At 39.7% G+C, this 23,668-nt stretch overlaps 1 protein-coding gene across 2 annotated transcripts; it reads right to left on the reverse strand.

Annotated features, from left to right (window-relative positions):
• Nucleotides 1-409: 409 nt before the first annotated feature.
• On the reverse strand, nucleotides 410-23,587 carry POP1 (POP1 homolog, ribonuclease P/MRP subunit). Of its 2 annotated transcripts, none has more exons than XM_055705423.1 (15): nucleotides 23,248-23,587; nucleotides 20,364-20,546; nucleotides 19,310-19,485; nucleotides 18,129-18,377; nucleotides 17,468-17,555; nucleotides 17,002-17,177; nucleotides 16,119-16,336; nucleotides 15,892-15,985; nucleotides 14,982-15,093; nucleotides 13,898-14,017; nucleotides 6,753-6,868; nucleotides 5,201-5,392; nucleotides 4,148-4,302; nucleotides 2,975-3,313; nucleotides 410-2,172 (listed from the first exon to the last, which is right to left on the reverse strand). In XM_055705423.1, the coding sequence occupies exons 1-15, from the start codon at nucleotides 23,369-23,371 to the stop codon at nucleotides 1,515-1,517; spliced, it is 3,000 nt and encodes a 999-aa protein (XP_055561398.1). In that variant the 5' UTR covers nucleotides 23,372-23,587; the 3' UTR covers nucleotides 410-1,514. The 2 variants fall into 2 exon arrangements, with proteins under 2 accessions (XP_055561398.1, XP_055561397.1); XM_055705422.1 differs by having other exon boundaries at nucleotides 16,119-16,369.
• Nucleotides 23,588-23,668: the final 81 nt, after the last annotated feature.

Raw genomic sequence — 23,668 nt, forward strand, 5'->3', positions numbered from 1 at the left:
AGCTGTGGTCCAAGCTGTGCTGGAGGCTGCACCTTTCTGTCCCACGTGCTGCCTAACTCTGAACTGGCACACAAGTCTTAAAGTGGTCTTCTGAAGACTTAAAAAAAAAAACAAAACCAGCCCCACTTCCAATACTTACCTTGTGATCAGAGATATTCATCCTTCTGCATGTGTGCCATATTTAATCCCACAATGGCCCTAAACTTTAATATTTGTGGGGGTAAGATATTTTAAATCCTTCCTCCAAGCAAACAACTTCAACCAATGTGAACCTATTAACCTAAAACATTTACAAACAAAACTGTGAATGAGGGAATTAATTTGCAGACTGATACTTTGGAAGACAAAGCCATTAACTAATCCATATTAAATGTCTTAAAGAATCAAACTTAGCCAGTAGACTCCTGAATCAAGAATAGATTACATTTTATTTGTACATGATAATTTCAGGGTAATTTTACCAACTGGCATATATTTGTATTACACTGCTACTGAACTACTGTTTATCACTGTAAATTCGTTTTCAAGCTGCTTAACTCAAGAATGGCTAGAAGCTTAAGGCTACCGTTAAAAAAAACCCCAAACACCACCAAAACCGACCAGCCAACCCACACTGCCCCAGTCAAATCAAACACTTTTCTCCCTTCACCTCTCTAGCATACTTTACAAGTTTTATGGCTGTTTGAACAACATCCATAAACCATACTGCAACATGAAGAAAACTTCAATCCTAGCACATTCCATACAGAAATAATCTCATTTTTAAGAAACCAAAATATCCCCTATTATTAACAAAAAATGTATGCTGACCCACCAGCAGCAAATTGCATCTGAAAGGATTATTACCTTTCAAAAATATTTTTCTCTCTCAGACTACAGAGAGAGATTGCTATACTTTCCAATTTAAGAGCTCCAGTTGCTATAATTCAAGATCATGTAGCTGAGCTATATTTTATTTGCATTTCATTTAAGCACAGAGATGCTCCACCACAGTAAGTACCCTTCTGCTTTCTGTGCTAGTTTCTCTACTTAGCTCTGTTCCACTGCAGCCACACATATTCAGACACGAAGAATTGTGAGAAGCCAGTTGCCATATACACGGGTCCAGATCACATGCGGTTACCTATGTGTGAAAGTGCACTGGAAAGTTACAATCCATCTGACCAAAAGATTTCTGAAAGGACAATACAAAAATTTCTGTGTATTGTTACAGCATCCACTGCTCTGAGGTGAAAAATTAACCATATACTTCTTTACAGATACAGCAGACCCTGATAATGGATGCGTTACTGCTAGAGATCCTTAGCAATGCAGACATCAAAAGTAATACTAGGTCTGTTTATGCATTAGTTATTTTCATGAATAATGCTACAAAGCTTTTTAATTATTTCATAATCCTCAAGATGTTGTTTGGGCTCAGAACCACCTCAAATTTGAGACATATCAGAAAGGCCACAGAAGACAAAACAGGCATTCTTTGGTATTTTTGGTGTTCTACTGTGCTGCAATGATATTTAAACCTCAATATTAAGTCTTGCAAACCTGTACTGTAAAGATGCTGGAGTTCTTAACAAAACGAGTCCTTTTTTATCTGCTGGCTGCCTGTGTAACATATAAAGCAACCCTGTCAAGCTAACAAACCCCAGTGCTTCTCCACAGCCCGCAGCCAAGGAAAAATCCCCTCGAGTGACATATCCCAAGAGAGTTCTGGAGCAGTGGGAAGTAACATCTGGAAGAGCACCTGACCAAAGACCAAGAATGAGGTCTTCATGCTCCTCAGTTGTTTCTTTATCTGGAACATTCAGAGGGTCACCTTCTAGAGCCTTCCTGTTATCCTTTTTCTTCTTCTTCTCCTCTTTTAATTTCTGTACCTTGTGCTTGAATATGTCACAATGTTTGGGTTCCTGAGGACCACAGAAGAGTTTGTCTTTGCTTAGATGCAGCAAGTCATCTTCTGTTGGGATGCAAATCATGGCATGTAATTCAGGGTTCCCCTTTCTCAAGAGAGACAAGGTGACCCATACGAGAGCCCTTGGATAGCTCATCAAGATTGGCATAAAGACATCTTCAGTCATTTCCTTCTGTCCCAGTCGAGAAACAAGGCGGACACGCCGATCTTTTCCAGCAGTGGGATAGCACCAGGCTGATAACTGCATTAGTAGTTTTTCACTCCTATTAAAAATTTTTACAAACAAACATCAAGGATAGTTATTAACAAGTAGTACAACAGAAATCCAGCATCCCACATATTTACAAGAACACGATTAAAAAAAGCCCTAGGGCTTTTTGTAACCTTCCAAGCCAGTATTTGTATCACTTCTAGCACAAAAAGCACACGGGTGAGTGCAATTCATGTACAAGGCTATTTCTTCAGAAGGAGGTATTACTTGTTATAAACCCCCCAAATTTGTTGAATCACAAATGCTCTAAAACCTTCAGTGTCGTTAATGCAGCCCAGAACTGCCAGTGTTTTCTTCCCCTGACAACCACACAAAAATGAAAGACTGCATTCAAGCACTTAACAAACACTGTTGCTGCCCTCATGTGTTGCACTGGAATGCAGAGGATTCTCTATTTTCTTTATAGACCTTACTAAGCAGTGCAAGAACCACCTGTGATATTGTATTAGAAAAGAGAATGCAAGCTGATTTACACAGCAACAGTTTTAAAATCACAAACATGAGCTTCTAAAAGCTCCATCCACTTGGAAGCAGACAAAGTATATGTCAACTCCAAAACCACACTGAACTCAAATGCATTACATTTAAGATATTTACTTCATCTAGTCACAAAGTTTGCTGGGAAAACGCAGTAGAAGCACTTCCACTCAACAGCAATCTGTTTATTCTCCTCACTGTACTTGGATCAAATAGTTCTCTCATCCTAATAATCAAGGCTGAGCTCTTGCCTTCCCCAATTCAGTAACTCCCAATAAAGAAGTAACACCTCACATGCACGCATCACTTTGACATACCTGAGAACAATGAAGTCACTTGTCATAGTTTCATCTCTCTCACCAAAGTTTTGGGTGCCTGTAACATCCTCCGTCTTTAGCACCCCTTCGGAGCTTGTTACTTCCATAGTCTCTACCTCACCAGTCTCAGGGGACGCTTCTTTGAGTACTTCTGCTTCGGGGTCACAAAAGCTATGCCCTTCAGTTGCACAGCGCTCAGGGTGTGGGGAAGAAGGATGTAAAAGTTCTCCTGAAGCTTTCATTCTTCCTTCCCAGTTCTTTGTCAGCTGCCCCCAAGGACAGAAGAAAGGGGACAGAGTGCCCAGCTTGACATAATTTACCCTTTTTGCCGGTGGACGTCTAAACGATAAATCAAGTAGGTAAGAATATTTGTTTCATGGGCCTTTATTCAGTCCTTAGCATTTCAAAAGGTGGTCTGCTTTGTCCTGCTGGTCTAATAATGTTTTCTGTTTTCAAAACCAAGTACTTAGAACAGAAAGTTAACTGTGCGTTCCCTTTGTAATGTCATCAAACAAGAAGTTTAGTTATTCTTCTAGACAACACTGCTCTATTCCCGAGTACCATATCCTTTCAGCCATGCTGGGTATTTCTATCAACTGTGACTGCCACCACCACCTTTTCCCCTGAACTTCTCCTACGTGCCCCTCCTAGCAGGAAGGGGAACCAACACCAGCTGGTGCAGAGGACACTTCCAGCTACTACATGCTCATGGTTAAGAGTTCTGTGTTTATTGCAGTGAAAATGAAGGTAAACTTCAGAATACCTGGTATTTAAAAGCTGGACACTGAAATATACCTCTTCGTTCACTTTATTCTTTAACATTTAGGACACACTTTGATATTCTGCCTCTGCCTTCTCCTACTTCTTCCCTCACTTACTGCTAGGGGAGCTTGAAATAGCTTTATTTTATTTTCATATACGCTTGTTATAGCCTCATAACTGAGCATACCTCTGGGAATAGGTTTTAGTTAATTTCTATGCCTTATTTAGCAGAGCTTTTCTGTTAAATATATCTAGGATTCTTTTCTTTTTTATACACTAGGATTTAAAACACTAGTGAAAGATCTCAAAAAAGTCCAAGTCTAAAGAAACACAAAAGGTAATTAAGGGAGTATTTTAAGCAGTACCCATTTTTTTTTTCTTTCTTGTAATCAATTTTTAAGTTAACATTACCGTTTGAATTTTTCAAGAAGACTGGTTTCCAGTTCTTTGGCAAACTGCATTCCTGCCTGGCAGTCTGGGAAATCATTTGGAGTGTGAGGTATTCTTTGATATTCAGAATGCTTTAAAGCCTCTTGCAAGCCACCAACTCGTACACCTCGATATATCTGTTATAAAAACCAAAACCCAAAAAAGCAGTGTTTGTACTGATTCCGGGTTCCTAACTGAAACAAAACATTAATGCTCCAGAAGCTACTGCCTTAGAAAATGGAAATCTGTCACTTTAGCTTTCATAACAATTACCTTAAGTATGGTTTTCAGAGTTCTAGATGCTCCTTTCAACAAAAATGTTAGTCATGCTCTTATATTTAATTCTGAAAAACCATCAACAGAACTGAAAAGAATTTCACAGGCTCTGTTCTCGTACATTGCCAAGAATGCTGTATTACTTCAAAGAAGTCACTGCCCAATTTATTTTAACTGTATATTAGGTATCACTGCAATTAATCCCCCTGCACACTCAAAAGCATAAATTTAAACTGCAAAAAAACATTAAAACTGCCATCTAAACATCCACAGCCAGATGCTCCAAACAGCACCGGAGGAACATTCAAGCCTAACTCAAACTTTGTGTTTCAAGCTTTCTCCCAAACCAGAAGCTATCAATTTGTTGACAGAGTGGTGGAGATAGCCAAGCTTGAAATGGATTAGCAGCAGGCACCAAATGGTTTCTCTTTAGAGGCATGTGCCTGTAGAAACACAAAACCGAAGAGCTATAGCATCAGTTTTCTCTCCTTACTCCCCACTCTGATTTCGTGCTTTAGACTGCCCTGTGGGCACAGTTACACCCAACAGAAGACAGGGAAAGCTATTATCTATTTTTAAGATTTTAAGACCGAGCCTCTGTCATCAACCAGTTCATACACCCTCTTCTAAAGTGAGATTTTAATCTTATAATTGCGCATTGGTTACACAATGTGAAGTACACTCTCTAAAAACTATTATTTTGAACCAAATTATATGATTTGTCATATTTACTTGCAATGTGCAATGAAAAAAACTTACAAAAGGAATCCAGAAAGCCATGCCCCAGCCCTTTGGGAGATAGATATCCCAGCCACTCCCCCATCCTGGTCGATCTTCTCCAGCCATTTTCCCTGGCTGCTGCACCAACAGTATAGGAATCTTAGATTCAGAAGGACCCAAATCAAGGTGTGATCCAGGTACCAGTAATTGAGCTCTCATATGGTTTAAATCCTGAGAAGGAGGAGACATTTCCCATAAGTTAGTAATCATTTCTCCCTCTTCCAGATACTATTCCAAGATACAGAGAAGAGGTAAGCTTATAAGTAGGAAAAATATACGAGTAACATGCTACATGTTTGAAATTACCTTCATCAAGACATGAAAAATGTGTTGGTTGTTTTTTTTTTTTTAAAAAAAAAAGGTATTAAGCACCCTTTTTCTCCCCTTCTTACTTGCACAGACCTTGATGGAGAGCAGGTACTGAAATTCAGAGCAAAAATATACAGCACAGATGAAGGAGGAAAAACAAGTATTGCAACTTGATATTTAGAGATTTGTGCACAAGACTAGACCGAACAGGTGCTTTCAGACAGTCTGTCAATACATGGAGAAAATCTGAACTACATCCAGGGAGATGAGAAGAACATTTGGTCACAAAACAGTTTCATACAAAGCATGCTGGCTCCAAGGCTTTGTCAATCACCACTTGTTTTATCTCATTGTACCGCATTAAGAATACATTTATAAAAAAACAGACCATCAGACTGCCTCTTTACACATCCCTTCTGCATCAGGTGTTTCATAAGGTAAACATTACCTTCCATGACAGCACGAAGAACACTGTCATAGACAAAAACTGCGCTAGTGTACTACTTTATACGTACTCTGCCTTTTTTACACTACATCAGCCTGTTTGAAAGAGCACAAAACTAATTTTCATAAAGAATAATTAGAGAGAAGTTTCTGCTATAAAAATATTTTCTCTTTTTTATTACAATAGTGCTGAAAGTTTATCATCTCTTGCAACTAAATCATCTTTTTACCCATGCATTTTATGGGTTGCTCCTCCATTGTCAACAGAAATGTCAAGATAGGAGATTTCAAACCTGTAACAGAACATTTAAAGCTCCCTACAAATTACAGGTTATTGCCCAGAACACCCACAACAGAGTGTGCTGCAGTTCAGAACCAGAGGGATTTATTCCCTTCCAGCTTCTGTGATTCTTTTGTCAGAATTATCCTGGCTATGACTGAGGAGTGAATGGCCACAGCCTCTCTGTGCCACTTCATCCCTTTTACCTGCTGCACGAGTCAAGGGGATGTAGGAAATCCAATTCCAAACCCTTCTGACAAATAAACATACAGCTATTTAGTCCCGTAGACAATCCAAAAAAGTTTTCTTTTAATTGAATCATGAAGAATAGCTGTGCAAGAACATTACACAAAGGCTACAGAATAACAACTCAGCAGCTGGATACTATGACATTAGGAAACTACTGCTTTTGGATTTATACAAGTTTCAAGAGTCCCATTCTATGGACTCTATGGACCATTAGCCATTTCCTTCATGGCAATCTACCTTCTTAGTTACCTGCTCTGAGATTTTATTTTCAGTGACGTTCTTACAGATGTCCTGGTCCCAGATAAAGCTGTGAGCACAGTCTACAGGTACACCCTCCAGGTACAGCTGCCTAACTTTATCATTATCTACAAAAGAAGAGAACCTTCAAACAAAATTCAAATATTTTTTGTGTCTTCAGAATCAAATTACCAAACCCACTCCATTACCGTAAGTACAACGAGCAGACAGCTAAGGAAACAGACTATTAAAAGCTTAACAAGGATCACTGCTTCTGGAGTATTTTGCTATCACATTTTCCAAATACAAAATATGAAAGACTTAGTGTTAGAAGCATTAACATGGTGTTCTCTTACAGACATTTCTTATTACAAATAACATCACGTTTGGCAATGTAAATTACATCTTTAGCAAGCCACCTTTAATATTCCGGCATTTGACCTTTCAGGCAGAGCACACAGCTCAACAGGTTTGGTAAAAATCAGAAAGAGCAGCATTAGACTGATATATTTCAGGCTTTGTAAGTAAACTTGTAAGAGAAGCAAGGACGACCTTTATGAAATATACATACAGGAAATATTTTTATGGATATGACTAGCATGCAACTACTCATTTAGCACTAGCTTCCCACTTGAGATCTTTCCAGGCTCTGTGCTTCAAGGAAGGGACTATTCTTTGCTTATGTCTACACAAACCAAAAGTTGCGTGCATTACTGAAGATAAGTAACACTTTAACACTGATTGTTGAAGTATGAAATAAATCTCTCTCATCTTCAGTTTGCAATCTAACCAAAGCAGAGAAAATGTATACCTGCCTTTGGTGATCTATCGATTAAAAGCCTTCTGTGTACAGTACGTAATGCATGCTGATCCATATTTTAAGTGAAATAATTCTTACTAATAAACAATACAGTGAACTGATTAATAGTTCTGCGATTAAAACTTACAGGGACTGCTGTTAATTCTGTGATCTATAAGTCTTACATATTAAAGGAACATAATGTGTTGGGGTTTGTTTTTTAAATCACTTCGTCTATCAAAAGAAGATTCAGCTGATTTTTCCAGTTAAAGTTGACAAAGACTTTAAGCACAGAACATAGGAATTATTCAGTAGTACTAACAATACAATAGGTACTGCTGAATATAATTGCAATAATTATTCATTTAAAAGCTATAATCTTCAATATGTCCCCATTACTAAGAGTTGCAAAATACTTCAAAAGAAATCTTAAATACAGCAGCACTCCCGACAGTTTGACAGTGCTATTAAGCTGATACTTGCTATACATTCTTGCTGATGAGTTACATTTACGTGAGAGGGAGAAAAACTATAAAGAAATTACCAGATTAGGGTGGCATAAAAACTATAAAGAAATTACCAGATTAGGGTGGCATTCCTTCAAATCAAGAACAATATAACTAAAAAGGAAATCCTGTCAATTCAGCTAGAAGAATTCCTTCTCAGACCAAAGATTTACGACAGGAACCCAAGCAAGAAACTAAGAGCTCAACACTTCTAGAGGCAAAGCACATTCTATCTGGAGATACAGCAAGTATCAATGCCTCAAAAGGAGGAGGAAAAAAAGACAGCAACAAAATCATGTAGTGGTGGCGGGGAATTCCTTCCTGACTCTTACAGATAACCAAGGCAGAAGGGCACACAATTACAAGCAAACATAAGGTTAAGGAAAGTGACTTTTCCATCTTCTGTGCAGAAAGCATTTGTGAACGCCAGAATCCCTTTATGTTAAAGTACTTAAATGTTCTAATTCCTTCAATGGTAAATTATTCACTGTAACTTTCTCTGATTGTTTTTTACCACTTCTTTCTATTACCACAGTTCAGATTGTCCTTGTCATATTCTTGGAGTTTTTTACAATTTCTATATTATATAATGGCATTAATATTTTTTTTTCCTCCACTTTAGAAAGCCCTTTTAAGTCAGCCTCTTTCCATCACCACAGTACATCCAATATCCCCCTCACTACCCTAAAATATACTTCTCTCACTTGGCATGTTCTTTCTCCTTGATCCTCACTGAACTTGGAGAATTAAATTTCTCTACTAAGCACACTATAACTCAACTCATAATCCCATATCTTCATACCAGTTCTCTTATTTCTTACCTCTCTTCTGTTTTCTTCAGCCCACCAAGATTGCTGGGGAAATAACCCTACTGATGAATAAGTTGCTGATGATAGCAGATGTTAGAGGTAGTATAGGAAATAGGGAGTTGGATTACTAAGCACACAAAGCTCAGGGACAATCAGCACATTACCTGTTTCTACTGGTGTTAATGGCTGGTGCTTAGACCATACAAGCAGCTAGAGGAAAGTTTTGTTCCATTTCAAGCTGTTCTGATTTGTGTAGCTGATTATCTTAACAGTCTTAGAAGACAGGCCTAAGAGCTAATAGTTCTTCTATTTGAAATTTTTCCCTCCCTCTGTGAGGGCATAGCAGAAAAACTAGAAATGTAAGCACTGCTCGTTCAGACCCCTATGTGTGTAGTGGCACGTGGTACCAGGACAACTGATGCAAGAGGCGTGTTCACAGGCAAGGATTCAGGCTGTGTGTCTGCAGAAGGAACTTGAGCTCACTTATCTTTCATGACACATTTTCCTTCTATGTTTCTCATACACTGATTGTTTAAAAGCTCTACCGTATTCCATGTTGAGTAGTTTTTAAAGCAGTGGAATTTGCATTCTCCCATAGAAGACAGGAAAAGCACATCAAAATGTTGAAAGTGTACTTTAAAATGGAGGAAAGAACAGAACTAATTTGCAGTCATGCAAGCACTGACTGCTTCTTGGGAGTCTTTACTTCCAGAAGGCATAAACCTGCTGAGAAGGCAGTGAAAAGTAATTTATTCACAAACTTTCCATCCCCCGGCCTGAAGAAATGAGGACAGTTTTTTGATTAAATCCCATCAGCACATGTCTGTAACACATGGCTTGCACACATGCATATATGCATTCAGAGTGAGAGTAACTGGAAGAGGCTGATATTACATTTCATTTGTTAGCATGTTACAGGGAAAAAAACTACACACGCATATCTTAGAACAGCATTTGGAAAAAAAGAAGGGATAAGGACAGATGCGTACCATTTCACACACTGCATGTATGACAATCCACAAGCAAAGACGTGGCTGTAACTTACCTAAACTATTCACTCATTTGACAAACATGCATCTTTAAGTTAGTAAAGATTTCCTAAGAAAATCAGTTCGCTTTCATACAACATTAAAGAACAAGAGAGGCTAAAGCACATATAGAATCTACTAACATACACAGTGCCATTTCAATCTTACTAATACTAATCCTAGTAGTATTTGAATGTCTAGGAAGCAAAAAGGTAGAAAAAGTGTGGAAAAACAGCAAAAGTTCCTTTTTATTGCTCAGTCAACACGTCATTAAGGCAAATGAATGATTACTAACATTTCTTAAATAAAGATCATCTCACTGTATGACGACATCTGAGTAATGCTATATCAAAACCAAGGCTCAGAAAGTTTTTGTAGTTCTATGGTTTGTAAAAAGATTTATTCTTACAGAAGGGGCAAATTAATACCACACAAATGGAATTACAGATCTTAGAGAAGTGTTCTTATTGGGTGGGTGTTACTGTGGAAATCTTGGTAATACTATTGCTGTAGTGATGTATACGATATGCCATGATTAAATTCCTTCCTTTTTTGGTTAAACAAATGGCCCTTCACAAAACTGAAGGACAGTCTCCATTCCTGGGTTACCCTTGACAAACGAACCAGTAAAATGAGAGGACAGAACCGATTGGAAAAATGCTGGCTAAAATACTAAATCAAACCAGAATAATCTTTGGGAACATGTTGCTTCTGATCAGATTCTTGTTGGCTATGTCCGTAATCTGTCTTCAAATGTGGCCAATAACAGGTCCTGGGGAAGCATACAACGCTAGAATCAGCATGTAGCATTGCGTTTCCTCACTCTGCCAGTTCCTAGCCACGTGTGGCTTACAGACTTCTTCAGAGGTGATTCTTTTGCACTGAGCAGCCTTCAAAATGTTGTTCAGATATTTAACTGATTTTTTTAACTCCTGCAAGCCTTCCAGGCAATCAAGGAGGCTTATAGGAAAAAGCAATAAATCGAAGTGGTGTATAGAGGCAGTAAAACATGCAACAAGACCCCACACTCCAAGATTACAAACTAAGCTGACAGAATACAGGAAGACCTTATAATAGGTCCTGAAACAGCGAATAGTGGAAAGAAAGTATAATGCTTGCATAAAGAGAACAGATTAGACATAAAATGCATTCTGCACAGTAACTCGTTGTGTCTAGGCTTCCTTTTATTTACACATATGGAATTTTACTTTTTCTTTCAAAACCACTGATAATTAAATGCACTTGAATGTCTTCCCCAACTAGAAAATTACAAAAGCATCTGAGCTTAATAATCTAACATGGATTAAATTTCTAGAAGTATTTTAAAAAAAAGTAACTTCTCTGCTTTTAACTACTTGAGCAAGGTGGCCTATTAAGGCAGAGATACAGCACAGGCAGTAGCTGTCACAGTCAACTATAAAATCAGGTTAAGAACAACAGTCTTTGGAGAGTAACAATAGCCTCCTGTCCTGGTTTCAGGTGGGACAGAGTTAATTTTCTTCTCAGTAGCTGGTGCCGTGCTGTGTTTTGGATTTGGTGGGAAAACAACGCTGATGGCACACTGATGGTTTTGGTTGTTGCTGGGTGATGTTTATATTAAGTCAAGGACTTTTCAGTTTCTGAGGCCCAGCCAGTGAGAAGGCTGGAATGGCACAAGAAATTAGGAGGGGACAGAACCAGGACAGCTGACTGAACTAGTCAAAGGGATATTCCATACCATATGTCATGCTGAGTCTATATAAGCTAGGGGAAGAAGGAAGTAGGGGACGTTCAGACTGATGGCGTTTGTCTGCCCAAGTAACTGTTATGCGTGATGGAGCCCTGCTCTCCTGGGGATGGCTGAACACCTGCCTGCCCATGGCAAGTGGTGAATGCATTCCTTGTTTTGCTTTGCTTGCGTGTGCGGCTTTTGCTTTACCTATTAAACTGTCTTTATCTCAACCCACCAATTTTCTCACTTTTACTCTTCCAATCCTCTCTCCCACCCCACCATGGGGGGAGTGAGCAAGCGGCTGCATGGTGCTTAGTCGCCAGCCAGAGTTAAACCATGACACCTCCCTTTCCAACTAACACCTAAGAATACTCAACAATGGAGACAGGAATGTGTCAGACCTCAGTCTTGAGTTCCTCAGGTTGGAGAGATGAGCTACCAAGTCACAGGATTCCCCCACTGCATGTGTAATGAGTACGCAGGAGATTGTGAATGATCCTGTAACTCTTCCTACACAGCATTAGGAAGTCACTCAAGTGGGCAAAGTAGAAAACAGCAGCCCTGCTGAACCATTAGTCCCTCCTGTTCTCTCTTTAACTGCTTCTATTCCCTTACCATGATGTCCTTTTGATTTTCTACTAGAAGACAGATGTATTCTCCGTCTTCTTTCATCTTTCTGCCTACTCAACTTATTTAGTACTGTTGTAACATCAAGTTCTTTAGCAGAACCTAAATTAGAAGGTATCACAGTTTACCTTTTCTTGCTAGCTGAGCAAGAACCTTCTCTCTCTCCTGAATAAAAGTCAGAGAGGACACAGAGTTTTAATTTCATGATGAAAACAAACAAACAAAAAAAAAACAATGCTCAGAAAGGAACCAGAAACCAACACCAGATGTTCTGAAAGTTTGTGGTTTAGATTTTTGCAAGTGAAGGGTAACACCAAGCAGAAAGACCTCAAAAGGCCATTTCTAGCCAGCTAAAGGAACACAGGCATAGGTATTTTCTTCCCCTTGACTTCCTCTCTTACATCATTACCTCTTCACCATGGCCCTCTTTCCTGAAGGATAACCAGCTCTGGCAGTGGGAGAGAAACTACTATGAGACATTTCCAATGCCTAGATGCCTTCCGCTGATCTTGCTTTCTTGAACACATCTTCACAGACATGACAAGCAGAATGAAGGGAGCTGAATTACTTCTTGTAGTTGCTAAGTCCTCTACCAACTCAAACCCGTATCTGTAAACAAGTGCTACATAGCTCACCTTACTTCTCAGCAGAAAGGAACCAAAGTAGAGGTCATGCATGCTGCAGAACTTCCAACAGGAACATTAATGATGATAAAGTTAGCTGAGCAGAACTAATTTACAGGAGAGAAAGGCTGTCTAGATACAGAGGGTAGATAGGAGGACGTAAGAAAATCCAAGTAACAGAGAGTTGTGCAGAGCTGAAAGACAGTAACTGAAATAGGTGTTCAACATGACTTAAGGAAAAAGGTAAGGCTAGATTATTCTAGTGTCTTGCAAACACACTATCAAGGAAATGAAGTATTTTCAAGTGTCTGGAACCTTCAACTTGTCCTATTTGCTACTGTTTGCTAACTGGCTATTATGTTTCTTGTATTAGGTGAAGCAGTCTGTGTCCAGTCAACCTAACTGTGTACAGTGCTGTGTAGGCGCTTCCAAACCCTACTGCATATATACTGCATATACTCTTGCACATTTTTCAAGGACATTCACATCCAACTGATTTTGAATTTTGCACTGAAACATTGTCTAAGTCAGCACTGAAATGAAAGTTTCAGAAGTCATGCACTTTTCATTCTTAACATAACCAGCATCTTGGCCACTTGAAACGCTAATCTTGAGATGCTAGTTTTTTTCAATGGAACCGCAACTTTCATCCTTGTAGGGCTATAAACCAGGAACAGCATCAGGAAGCCTGAACACCAAACAGAAACTTACGAAGTAGCTTTTAGCACCTGGTTGGCCTTGCCAGGATTCGAACCTGGATCATCTGTATGGTCAGACAGAGGCTTCCACTGAGCACAAGACCAGCTTTGGTGCATGTCCCTCCCTCAAAATTGCAGTTCTAAAACCTATGCAACTTTTAAGCTGTTTCTGTTCTGCCAGGGGCTGTGGAAAGGGGAAGGAAACATTCTGAAAGCAAACTGTAGAGGAAAACAGCAAGACACAATCAGGAGATGACAGTAAATGAAAAAAAAAAAAAAAAAAAAGTGTTGAGAGCAACTGCATCTCTTGCCTTTGGCAGTTCCAGGAGAAGCATAATATAAGCAAGGCATTTTACCTTGGTATTTTTCAAAGTCTGGCACAGCTTTTGTCTTCTTTTTTGGCAAATTGACTCGAGGATCTCCAACAGTGAGGCCCAGTATTGTACCTGGTGGCATTTCTGATGGTGAACTTATCCCTTTAAAAATACACAGATGAACATTGCCATGAAACTACATCTTTTCTGCACCATTTTGTGCATTTTTGCCTGCAGGATGTGATACCACTATAAGCCAGAGAAGCAATCCAGAGTACTCAAATTAACGTGCTTTGAAAACTCACCAATGCTTGTTAAGTGTCCAATAACAAAAGACAACAATAGCAGTGTAAGACTTAGTTTGCAATTACATTTGTGCTTAGCATAGAAGGGAGATCACTCTCACAACTTACATACTCAATTCATTCTTTGCATTTGGTAAATATCTTAAAGAGCCATCTCTTAAAGAACAACCAACCTTTGTCTTACAGTTGTCTTCTAAAGAAATGAAATTGAAAAATGTTTTTGAAGTTTTACCTCATCTCTACTTAACTGCCTCACATTGGATAGCTCAAGTATAGTGTGAGATCTACCAAAGCCAGCTCCTTACCTGCTTCAGCACTAGAAAGTGAGAAGATGTTGTTAACTTTATGGTATTTTACAACTCAGCCAAATAAACAACTATTTATTAGAAACAAAAATATAAAGCAAGGTGTAACACTTTTACTTTGGGTAGGAGCCTACCATTTTATCTGTGGAGGTATGGTACAACTTATTGCCTTAATTTGGTGTGTACGGGGGGAGAGAGTGTGAGTGTATCTCAGACTGTATCCCTCCAGCAATCTCAAATCTAAGTTCATGAAGATAAGAAACAAGATTCAGTTTATACATTGAGAGTTTGGACTACACAGAGGATTAAAATTCCCTTTAAAAAACTTAATGTAACACCTCCTGAGTCTTTGATGTGCCACAGTAATTACCTAAGCACATGCTCAACGGCATCACTCTCTTGATCAAGAAAAAAATAAGCATTTCCAAACTGAAGTCAATTTATTAGTATGCCAGTTTTGACTACTGGAGTTTAAGAGTTTCCCTTTCCTCCCATAGCACCCATATGCCCAAATACCTTCTAATAGCTCAAAGATAGCACTTTGACATTGATGAAGCGATACTTTTTCAGAGTCCTTGCAGTTTTCTACCCACCAGTTATTCAGTCCTGTCTCTGAATCTGCCATCTCCTGGAAAACAACACAACTAATTAAACTCAAGTGGTTATTCAGTATTTGCTACCAGTATGAATTCACTCTCATTTTGCCTTAACCACTATGCTTGCTTTCTTCCTCTTCAAGTTTCAAACCAAAATTTTTTTTCCTGATGCGGTCTATTCCTATACTCCACTTTACAGTAATCCCCAATAAGCTGTTCAGTTTAACCTGTGTTCCAAAAATTAACAAAGCAATCCACAATGCTTCCTAATTCTGTCATTAATTATTTCCTACAAAAAGCCAGAGATTTCATGGCCTCGTCATCTTTGGTGCAAGTAACAAAAAAACCCCCATTAAAATCACAGTGATGCTACCTGTCAAGAGGTGGACAAAATACTAAATCCTGGAGAAACTGCACATTTGACTGAAAATGCAGAAGTTTTCTATACCTTACGTGTCTCTTCCTTTAGCTCTAGGTGCTCTAGCCCTTTGCTTAGAGATATGACCTATGGTTTATCAAAGAGAATATAAATTATTCTGGACCTCTCAGCAGAATACGTCACTACAGCACAAACTACACAGCCCTACTCAACAGCACCATTGTTTCTATTTTCTTCCTATCCTGGCTTAAAATCCAGATAGGGGTTCTTCCCAAGATTAGCATTAGTCAAGAGGTTCAATATAGAGAAGCTAACAGAGTAGAAATACATAGGTTAGACTTTATAATAAGGAAGGCCAGATAGTTTATAATTCCTTCTAGCAACAAAAAGCTTGCACATTCTAGAAACCTTATCAAAATTACAGTAATATCCAAACTGCCAATTTCCTTACTGTTTGGAGAGAAGCAGCTTTCAAGGTCTCTGTAAGGACAGAGTGTGATAATGGGCCAATCAGCCGATATCTGAGAATCTCCATGGTTCTGTCACTGAAACAGAAGAAAATTTCAGGTGAATTTGCAATCATACAACATACAATATTTTTCCCCAGTACTGCTAAGCCAGAATTCAGCTATATTAAGTGGTTAAAGGTCATGGTTTCTGACTCTACTATAAACAAACCTGATCACAATGCCAGTAGTCTGTGAGATCCAAGAGTAGGACTGGAATGCATCTCTAGTGCCATCACCAATTATTTTTTTCACTGGCACAGCTTTTTCTCCTTCTTTATCCTCCATCTTCCTTTTCTTGCCAAGGCAAGGAACAATATCTGTTTGTTTTTGCTCTTGAATTGATGTTGTAACAGGCTCAGGAATATAGATTTCCTCAGGCTCTGAACACTGAAATATTGTTTTTAACTCTCTCAATATGCCCTTAAGAAACATGAAAAGTTTGGATTACGATAATAAGCAGTGCATTGCAAAGCTTAAATACAGTTTTAAGAATTACACTCTACTATTTTATTTTCCTATATGAATTTAAGGGAATAAACTTCATTCTGCTGGAGTCCAGGGCTGGCTAGCAAGAGCTGAAAGTAATACTGAATGTTGCTAGGAATTTATTCTCGCTCAAATTAATGTAAGAAAAATTGCTACTACCCAAAATTTTACTTTTTTTTTTATTTTTATATTTTTAAAGTTCATAGCTAAGTACCAGATCAGGATTATCTGTGATGAGACTAAACTTAACCTGTTGGGTGTGCCAGTAGGAAGGATGCGAATCAAGCAACAACATATTACAAATGTATCCTTAAGCAAGTGACACTAGAAAACATTTAACAAGCTCAAACACTAAAAAATTCTCAGAGGCATGCACCTTCTGTACAAGCTTTATAAAAACAAGCTGTAGAATATAAATATTGTTAGAGTGGAAACAGTCTTCCAACTTCCAGTTCCTAAAGCCAAGTATCATACCCAGCTCTTCCACACTTTTCAGAAGGTATCTTCAGTATTATGTATTGTACATTTTTAAAGAAATCAGAGTTAAACTATACAGAAAAAAATACCTGTTTGAGAGCTGGATGTACCCAGATCCACAACTGTCTGTTTTCAGACCCATCCCTGGGTTTCCAAATGAATGTAACAGGACCAAGCATACCCTCAGGATAACGATCTGCTTGGTAAAGATTCAGGGAACCCTCAAATCTTCCAGATAGACAACTAGCCTCTTCAAATGTTAATCCTAAAGAAGAAGATACTTATTGAAAAACAAAAAAATCTCCTGCTTAAAAAAAAAAAAAGAAATTAATTCTGCTAATCCTGTATCACAATTAGTTTATTAACAAGCAACTGAAAATCAGAATGTCTGGTCCTAGTACGAGACATTTTAGTTATGTTTTTCAACCAAAATCACAGCCCAGTATCAACTGTTTCTACTATTGAGATTGGCTGGGTATTAAAAAAAGGAAAAAGATGGGTCATCCTTTAGTCTATTCAGTATCTTAACTTAATTTTGAACTACATAAATCTTACCTGTCTCAATGCTACATATTCGAGCAAGTGGCTTCAGAAGCTCATTCTCTTTACCAGTCAACTCCAGGCAACAATAATATGATAGGTCCTGAAACAATAGGATAGCAGTAAAGTGAGAATAACTCTTGAAAGTGACGCTGGCAAGGAAGGACCAGACAGAGCTTCACAATTTACCCCAAAATACTCATTTTTTATTCACTAAAATTCATCTCAAAGAGAAATGAGTTTTCTTTTTTAACTTAAAATCTCTAGTTATAGAAGAGCTGTCAGGCATTCCTCTCATTTGACAGCCAACCTGCCTCTCAAACCAACAGACCAAGAAGGCCATGGAACAAAGCCCCTGTCTTCACTAGCATCCTGCTCATGAAGACGATGCAGGGATTCTCTTCACCCCTTAGCTCTTGAGAAGACTGAAACTGTCGTATTTCAGTCATAGTTACCATAAAACTCTTTTAATGGTTCATCTCCTTCCCTCTGATACTCACCACCCTTCATCACAATTATGAAATCACTCCTTTCGTACTTAGCAGTTACTAACAGCTGACACAAAAGTACTTCAAAGAGACAGAAATATTCCTTATAACTGAATAGTTGATTACTGCACCTTGGCAAAATAACAAAGAAAACTGACGTAAAAATAACAAAGAAAATAGACTGGTACCTGAAGAAGGCAGTGTTTTGCCATGGCGCGGTAACAAGCCCTGTAGCTCTTCTCCGTAGGGCTATTTCCTAAACAGTATCCCCATTTCTTTGCCATATGAAATCTCTTTGCATGCCAAATATGGGTCTCCAGCCAAATATTCTTTCTTTGCCTGCGATTAAACTCTGCTACCAAATTTATGTGGCGCCTTCTAGCTTTGCGGCATTTAGTCTTTGACTGTTCTTTTTTCTGATGTACAGCTTTCTCTGCCTGTTTTTAAAAGAGAGGATATCGAAGTAAACCTCAAAAGGACAAACTTCTGCAGAAGAAAAATGCTGACATATATAAGCATACAGGAAGCACTAGCATTAAGTTATACTTTATTCTGATGTTAGTTCTCCATAATTCTTGAGGCTAACTAACATTCTGGAACTTTATACACAAGCCCCATCCACACAAGTGCATCAAGGTTTTACTGGAACCCATAGGTAAACCAAAATCCCCACACATTCAGAAACCTACTAGTGAACAGTAAGATCTGCTACTTCCTGTGTGAAGGTTTTGCCCAACATCAATATATCCACATGATCAAATGAATATGACATTAGGAACACCACGAGATTTGAGCTGGTACAGAAGCAGTATGGACTCTCAGACTGTCAGGTAGGACTCTAAGGGTTCTACAACGTGTAGAAAGCGAACAAGAAAGGACTGTGGTGATGTCTTGACCAAATTCTTGACAAATACCCAGTTAAGGTCTGAATTATTATGGGTGAGTACATGGCTAGAGAGGAAGGCTCAACTGTCTCAATGTTTGATTCGTCTTTTTGTGAAGAGAAGTGGTAGAAATAAACAGGGACTATAAAACATAAAAAAATTCTTAGGGTGTCCTTTGTAAGCTCACCAAGGAAGAGCTGACAATAAACCCCTCCTGCAGTGGACCCTTTTATCATCACTACTCTAATAACTTCTTAAGACATCCAATAAGCACAAATCCAGGTGTTAGTGACATCTACTTGAGCTACCATCTAAAACTGAGGTGTTCCTGCATTTTGAATCCAAATGTCAGTCAAAGTTTGAGAACCTGTAGGGAAGTTTTGCAGATAAACTCAGGTCTGAACATTAATAAATGTACAGCTGAACACTATGCCTTAGCTATGCTCACTATATAGTTTATCAAATACTATAAAACGCACTTATACCTCTTTCCTGGCAATCTCTTGGAGCCGTCTGGGTAGGCGTTTAATATTGTGACTCATAGCTCGCCTTCGCATGTGCCTAGGTAGAGTCTGGAAAACTAGAGAGTTTGAAGACTTCTGTGCAACTGCTTTCAACATGGCATTGATCTCAGCAGCACGAGCTTGAGCAAAGGTAGAAACTGGAATGAAAAGAACTGCATTAGAGCATGACAAACGGCAAAAATCAAAGGGGAACACTGCACGTAAATTACTGAATTCCAGTAGAGTATTCCTAGTACATCGGTCTCATAAGTTTTTGAGATAAAAGTAAATACTGTATACTGTTATTAAAGAAAATTCAATTCTTTAGATATTCTGAAGCTTACAGATATGGTGAAGCAAATACTTATAAATGAATGAATTCAAAAGCCATGATATAACCAACAATTTACGCAAATAATGCAAAATTAATGCAAATAAAACTATTAGCATTAAGTACTTCTTGATGAAATTAGAGCAGCGATCTTTCAGATGGTATTCAGAGAGCTGAAAAAAAATCTGCATGGAAAAAAAGGGAAGCAGTAATCATATTACAGACTGTTTTAAAATGATCAAATAAAATCCAGAGGTTGGTCTTGTTTTCTGCTTATGGAAGCGTATCTACTATCACAGTAACACCACACTTTGGAAAGCTAGTCTGCTCTCCTAAATAAATGTTCTGTTAGATGAAAAGTTGTCTTTAGCTCACATCACGGGGAAAAACAGTTTCACTAGCTGTATTAAAAGCACATGGCTGTCAGTTCTCATTTTGCTGGCAAAGAGAAACCAAAATGCACATTCCTCATTACAATTAAATACAACTTTTCAACCCAGAGGTCTGAAAGGACTCATTAAACAACAGCTGGTCATTCATTCCAGTATACAACTACTACTGTATTTTGGAGAAAATTACGAAAAACAGAAGAACATAGCATCAGTTCTAATTTTTGCTCCTGAACAAAAACAAAGATAGACAGCAAACAATCACCTGCAAGTTGCCCGGGACATAAAAATCATGACATTTTTCTTATATACTAACCTGTTATGTATTTTGGCATTTCCTCAGAAATACTCTGACGTCCTCCTTGCCATCCCCCGCTTCCTCTGCCTCTCTCTCCTCTGTTTTGTCCTTTTGCAAAATATTGGTCTTTCCTGTAAGAAGGCCCAGATGACTGATTCAAAAATTTCTGCTGATGATACTGCTGCTCTGAACAAACATCTCCTGCAGGGTTTAGAGATAAAAAGAGTTAATAGAAATGCAAAGCAGTCTGAGTAACTGATAACACAGTTTCTCCTCGTAAGATTGCATTGCACATTCCTCCTCTTTTATATATATATACCTATATATATACCTGCAAAAGTAATCAGAAGAATTAAGTTTTTTTATACGAAGAAATAAAATTTTTGCACTGTCCTGCAGCAAGCCTAAAGTAGACTAAATAACTTTTGTACATTCTGAAAATGGTATCCAATCCAGACTTTGTCTTCAATACTCCATCAGATCCAATAGGAAAGATCTGACTAAAATCTTTGTCTATGCAATAAATAAATAAATAAATAAATAAAGTCTATGCAATATCAGTAGTGATTTTTACTACTGTCTAGTCAGAATTTTAGCACTAAACAAGAAAAGTTTGTATTTTACCCTCTTGCCCCTTGATTTTTTCCCCCTAAGCAAATGTATTCTTGTCTCACTTACATGTATTTCTGTTACAGCAATAAATAAGGTAATCATGATACATGTATGTTGGTGCAGTAAGTTACTTTTCTGGTACAAGCATTTAAATCAATATTGAAATTAAATAAAGTCTACAGTAAGCTTCCTAAGGTATAGGAATACTTTTCAAGAGTGATAAGCACCCAACAATACTTCAAGTTTAAGAGGGCCTACAACTCCATACTTAAAGATCTGTTTATATTCAACCTATTCAGTTCAGTCTTCCTTAGGGTTTCTAGTACAACTTCAGATACAGTTCTCAGGCAGCTCCTGCTGGACAACTGGACTAGAAAGGGCCCAGCCAGCCACTCCCACCACTCCACCTGCATCATGACGAGTGCTTGCGGGAACATGAGGCCATACAGTTCAGGGAGCTTCTCTAGTGAAAATCAACCTGCATGTCCAGAGAAATGGGGCAACAGATTAAAAAAAAAATCAGTTTTCAGGTTGATGAGCTTCTTAAACAAGCCTATCCCATTGTCCCAAAAATGCTACCATTGGCATGAGGAACAGCCAGGAGCAAATCTACCTCCTGCAGCATCAATTGATGTGAATTTAAAATGGCAAAGAACCTCCTTTTTCCATTTCAAATAAGCATAAAGCTTAAGTTTTATGTTCAGCAGCAATGCTGTTGCAGCCTTGACGCAACCACACATCATGCAGAACTGCACTAATTCAGATGAAAAAATAGTTTTTACATGGAATAACTCTCTGATCTGGGTTCTCCACATGGCTGAGAGGAGCGCTGTCTGGACAGCGAGGTAAAGGTGAGAAGGAAATAGCTGGGAGAGAGGGATGGATGCTGCCTCAGTAAGCAAATCTGTGTAGACCTACAGCCCAACTCAACTGTGCAAGGGTAACTGGACAGCAATTAACTCATACCACAAACACACTCTTTCACTATCAAGTTTGCCTAAGAATGGAGGAGCTAAACATTTTAATCAGAAGATGGAAGAGTTTCAAAGGACAGTGACTGACTTATTACCTAAAGAAAAATTAAATTATTTCAGGTACTATGTAGATCCATTGTTTTCTAACTCCTATTTATACTTTTTTTCTTTCCTATGAAACAGCCCTATAAAACCGAGATACTGACTAACACTACAAAAGAATGTTATATGGATGAAAATGCATGCTATTTAACAGGACAGAAAAGCATAACCATGTAATCTTAGAAGTTCCTTGTTACAAATAAAGGTAGAAAAAATGTGTTTAATCTGGCAGTACTCTGGTAATGATATTCCAAAATCTTCAGACAGGGCTGTCTATAATTTGCTACGTCATTCTGTCTGCCTAGGAACTCTTCAATCACCTAAACACGCAGTGACACTTAAGCATTTTTTTGTTCAACCACAAAGATGCAATTTGTCAGCTTCTGAAGGCCTCACAGTAACAGGCCCTGCTCTTATGTATGCTTTTATTTTCCCCCCAGAAATAACATAGGTAACAAAATAAAAAAATGAAACTGGGGAGAGGCTGGGGAGGGGGGGGTGAAATCAAAGTCCGCCTGTAGCACACAAGATGCAGGTCAATGAAAAAAGCATCTGGCATACAGGTTGACGGATTCTTTCAGTCTTAAAGGTCACCTGCGTACAAAATGCTCCAGCAATGACCTAGCAACACTGCCATTTTAGGGAAACGCCTTGCTGCCTCCTGCCAATACTCTCCTATAGATACAGAAGCCACAAGCCCCAGAAGGCAAATTGGCTGGGCATGCTGATCGGATGGAAAACCAGCACATTTATCATAGGGCCAGCAGGCTAAACCAGCTCCTCCTGGGGCTCCTAGGTCTGACAGAAAGAGAAGAGAGATCATTGGATGTGGTAAAACGCCTAAATTAATTTTAAGACTAGAAACCCCAGCGGGTGGGTAGGGATTTGTCGTGTAATCAAAGGGGTGATTGCAGAGAAGCGCACGCTGACGAGATGCAGGGCAGAACCAGGGCTAAAGCACCCAACGGCTGGGGACGAGGCCCCGGGGCTGAGGAGACAGGGACACCCACCCCGAGGGGAAGGGGGGATGGCACCCAGCCCGGGGCGCGGGGGGGGGGGGGGGGGGCGGGGGGGGGGGACCCAGCCCCGGGGGGGGACGGGACGGGGAGACCCAGCCGCGGGGAGCGGGGGGACACCCAGCCCCGGGGGGGTGCACCCCCTCGGCTGTCACCCACCCCGTCCCTGGGTAGGGGGAACCCCCTCCCCAGCCGTACCTGGAGGTGGGCAGGCTCTGCCCCCGCCGCCGCCGGGGCAGGGTCCCGGCTCTGCGGGAAGGGTGACGCTGGCCGGCTGGTTCCTCATCTTCTTGGCCCGCTTCTTCTCCCGCGCCCCAGACATCTCCGGCAGGGCCCGGGGGGCGCGGGGAGAGGAGGCTCACAGCAACCCACCCCTAGGCGGGCCTGAGCACGCCCGGCGAGGGCTGCCAAGCCTCTCCGCAGCGGAGGAGAGCCGGGGAAAGGCTGGCGGTGCAGCCGCGGCCAAAGCGGGAACGGGAGCAGTCCCCGGCCCCGCAGCCACCCGCGGCGCGGCCCCCACCGGCTACACGCGGCCGCCCGAAACCCCGCAGCGCGCATGCGCGCGCGCACACGCCCACCCCGCCGCCCCCGAGGGACTACATTTCCCAGAACCCCCCTG

Source organism: Falco cherrug, chromosome 3 (assembly GCF_023634085.1).
Source record: "Falco cherrug isolate bFalChe1 chromosome 3, bFalChe1.pri, whole genome shotgun sequence".
In the NCBI taxonomy this organism is placed as follows: domain Eukaryota; kingdom Metazoa; phylum Chordata; class Aves; order Falconiformes; family Falconidae; genus Falco; species Falco cherrug.

Bases quoted from the DNA above. Each gene is read 5' to 3' on its own strand.
- POP1 (XM_055705422.1), bottom strand. From the start codon at position 23,371: ATGTCTGGGGCGCGGGAGAAGAAGCGGGCCAAGAAGATGAGGAACCAG. The intron at 15,094-15,891 runs GTAAGGAAATTG...GTTGTTTTCCAG, and splicing joins AAGCTGCTTCTCTCCAAACA to GAGATGGCAGATTCAGAGAC. The intron at 5,393-6,752 runs GTAACTAAGAAG...CCTCCTTCTCAG, and splicing joins AAAATAAAATCTCAGAGCAG to GATTTAAACCATATGAGAGC.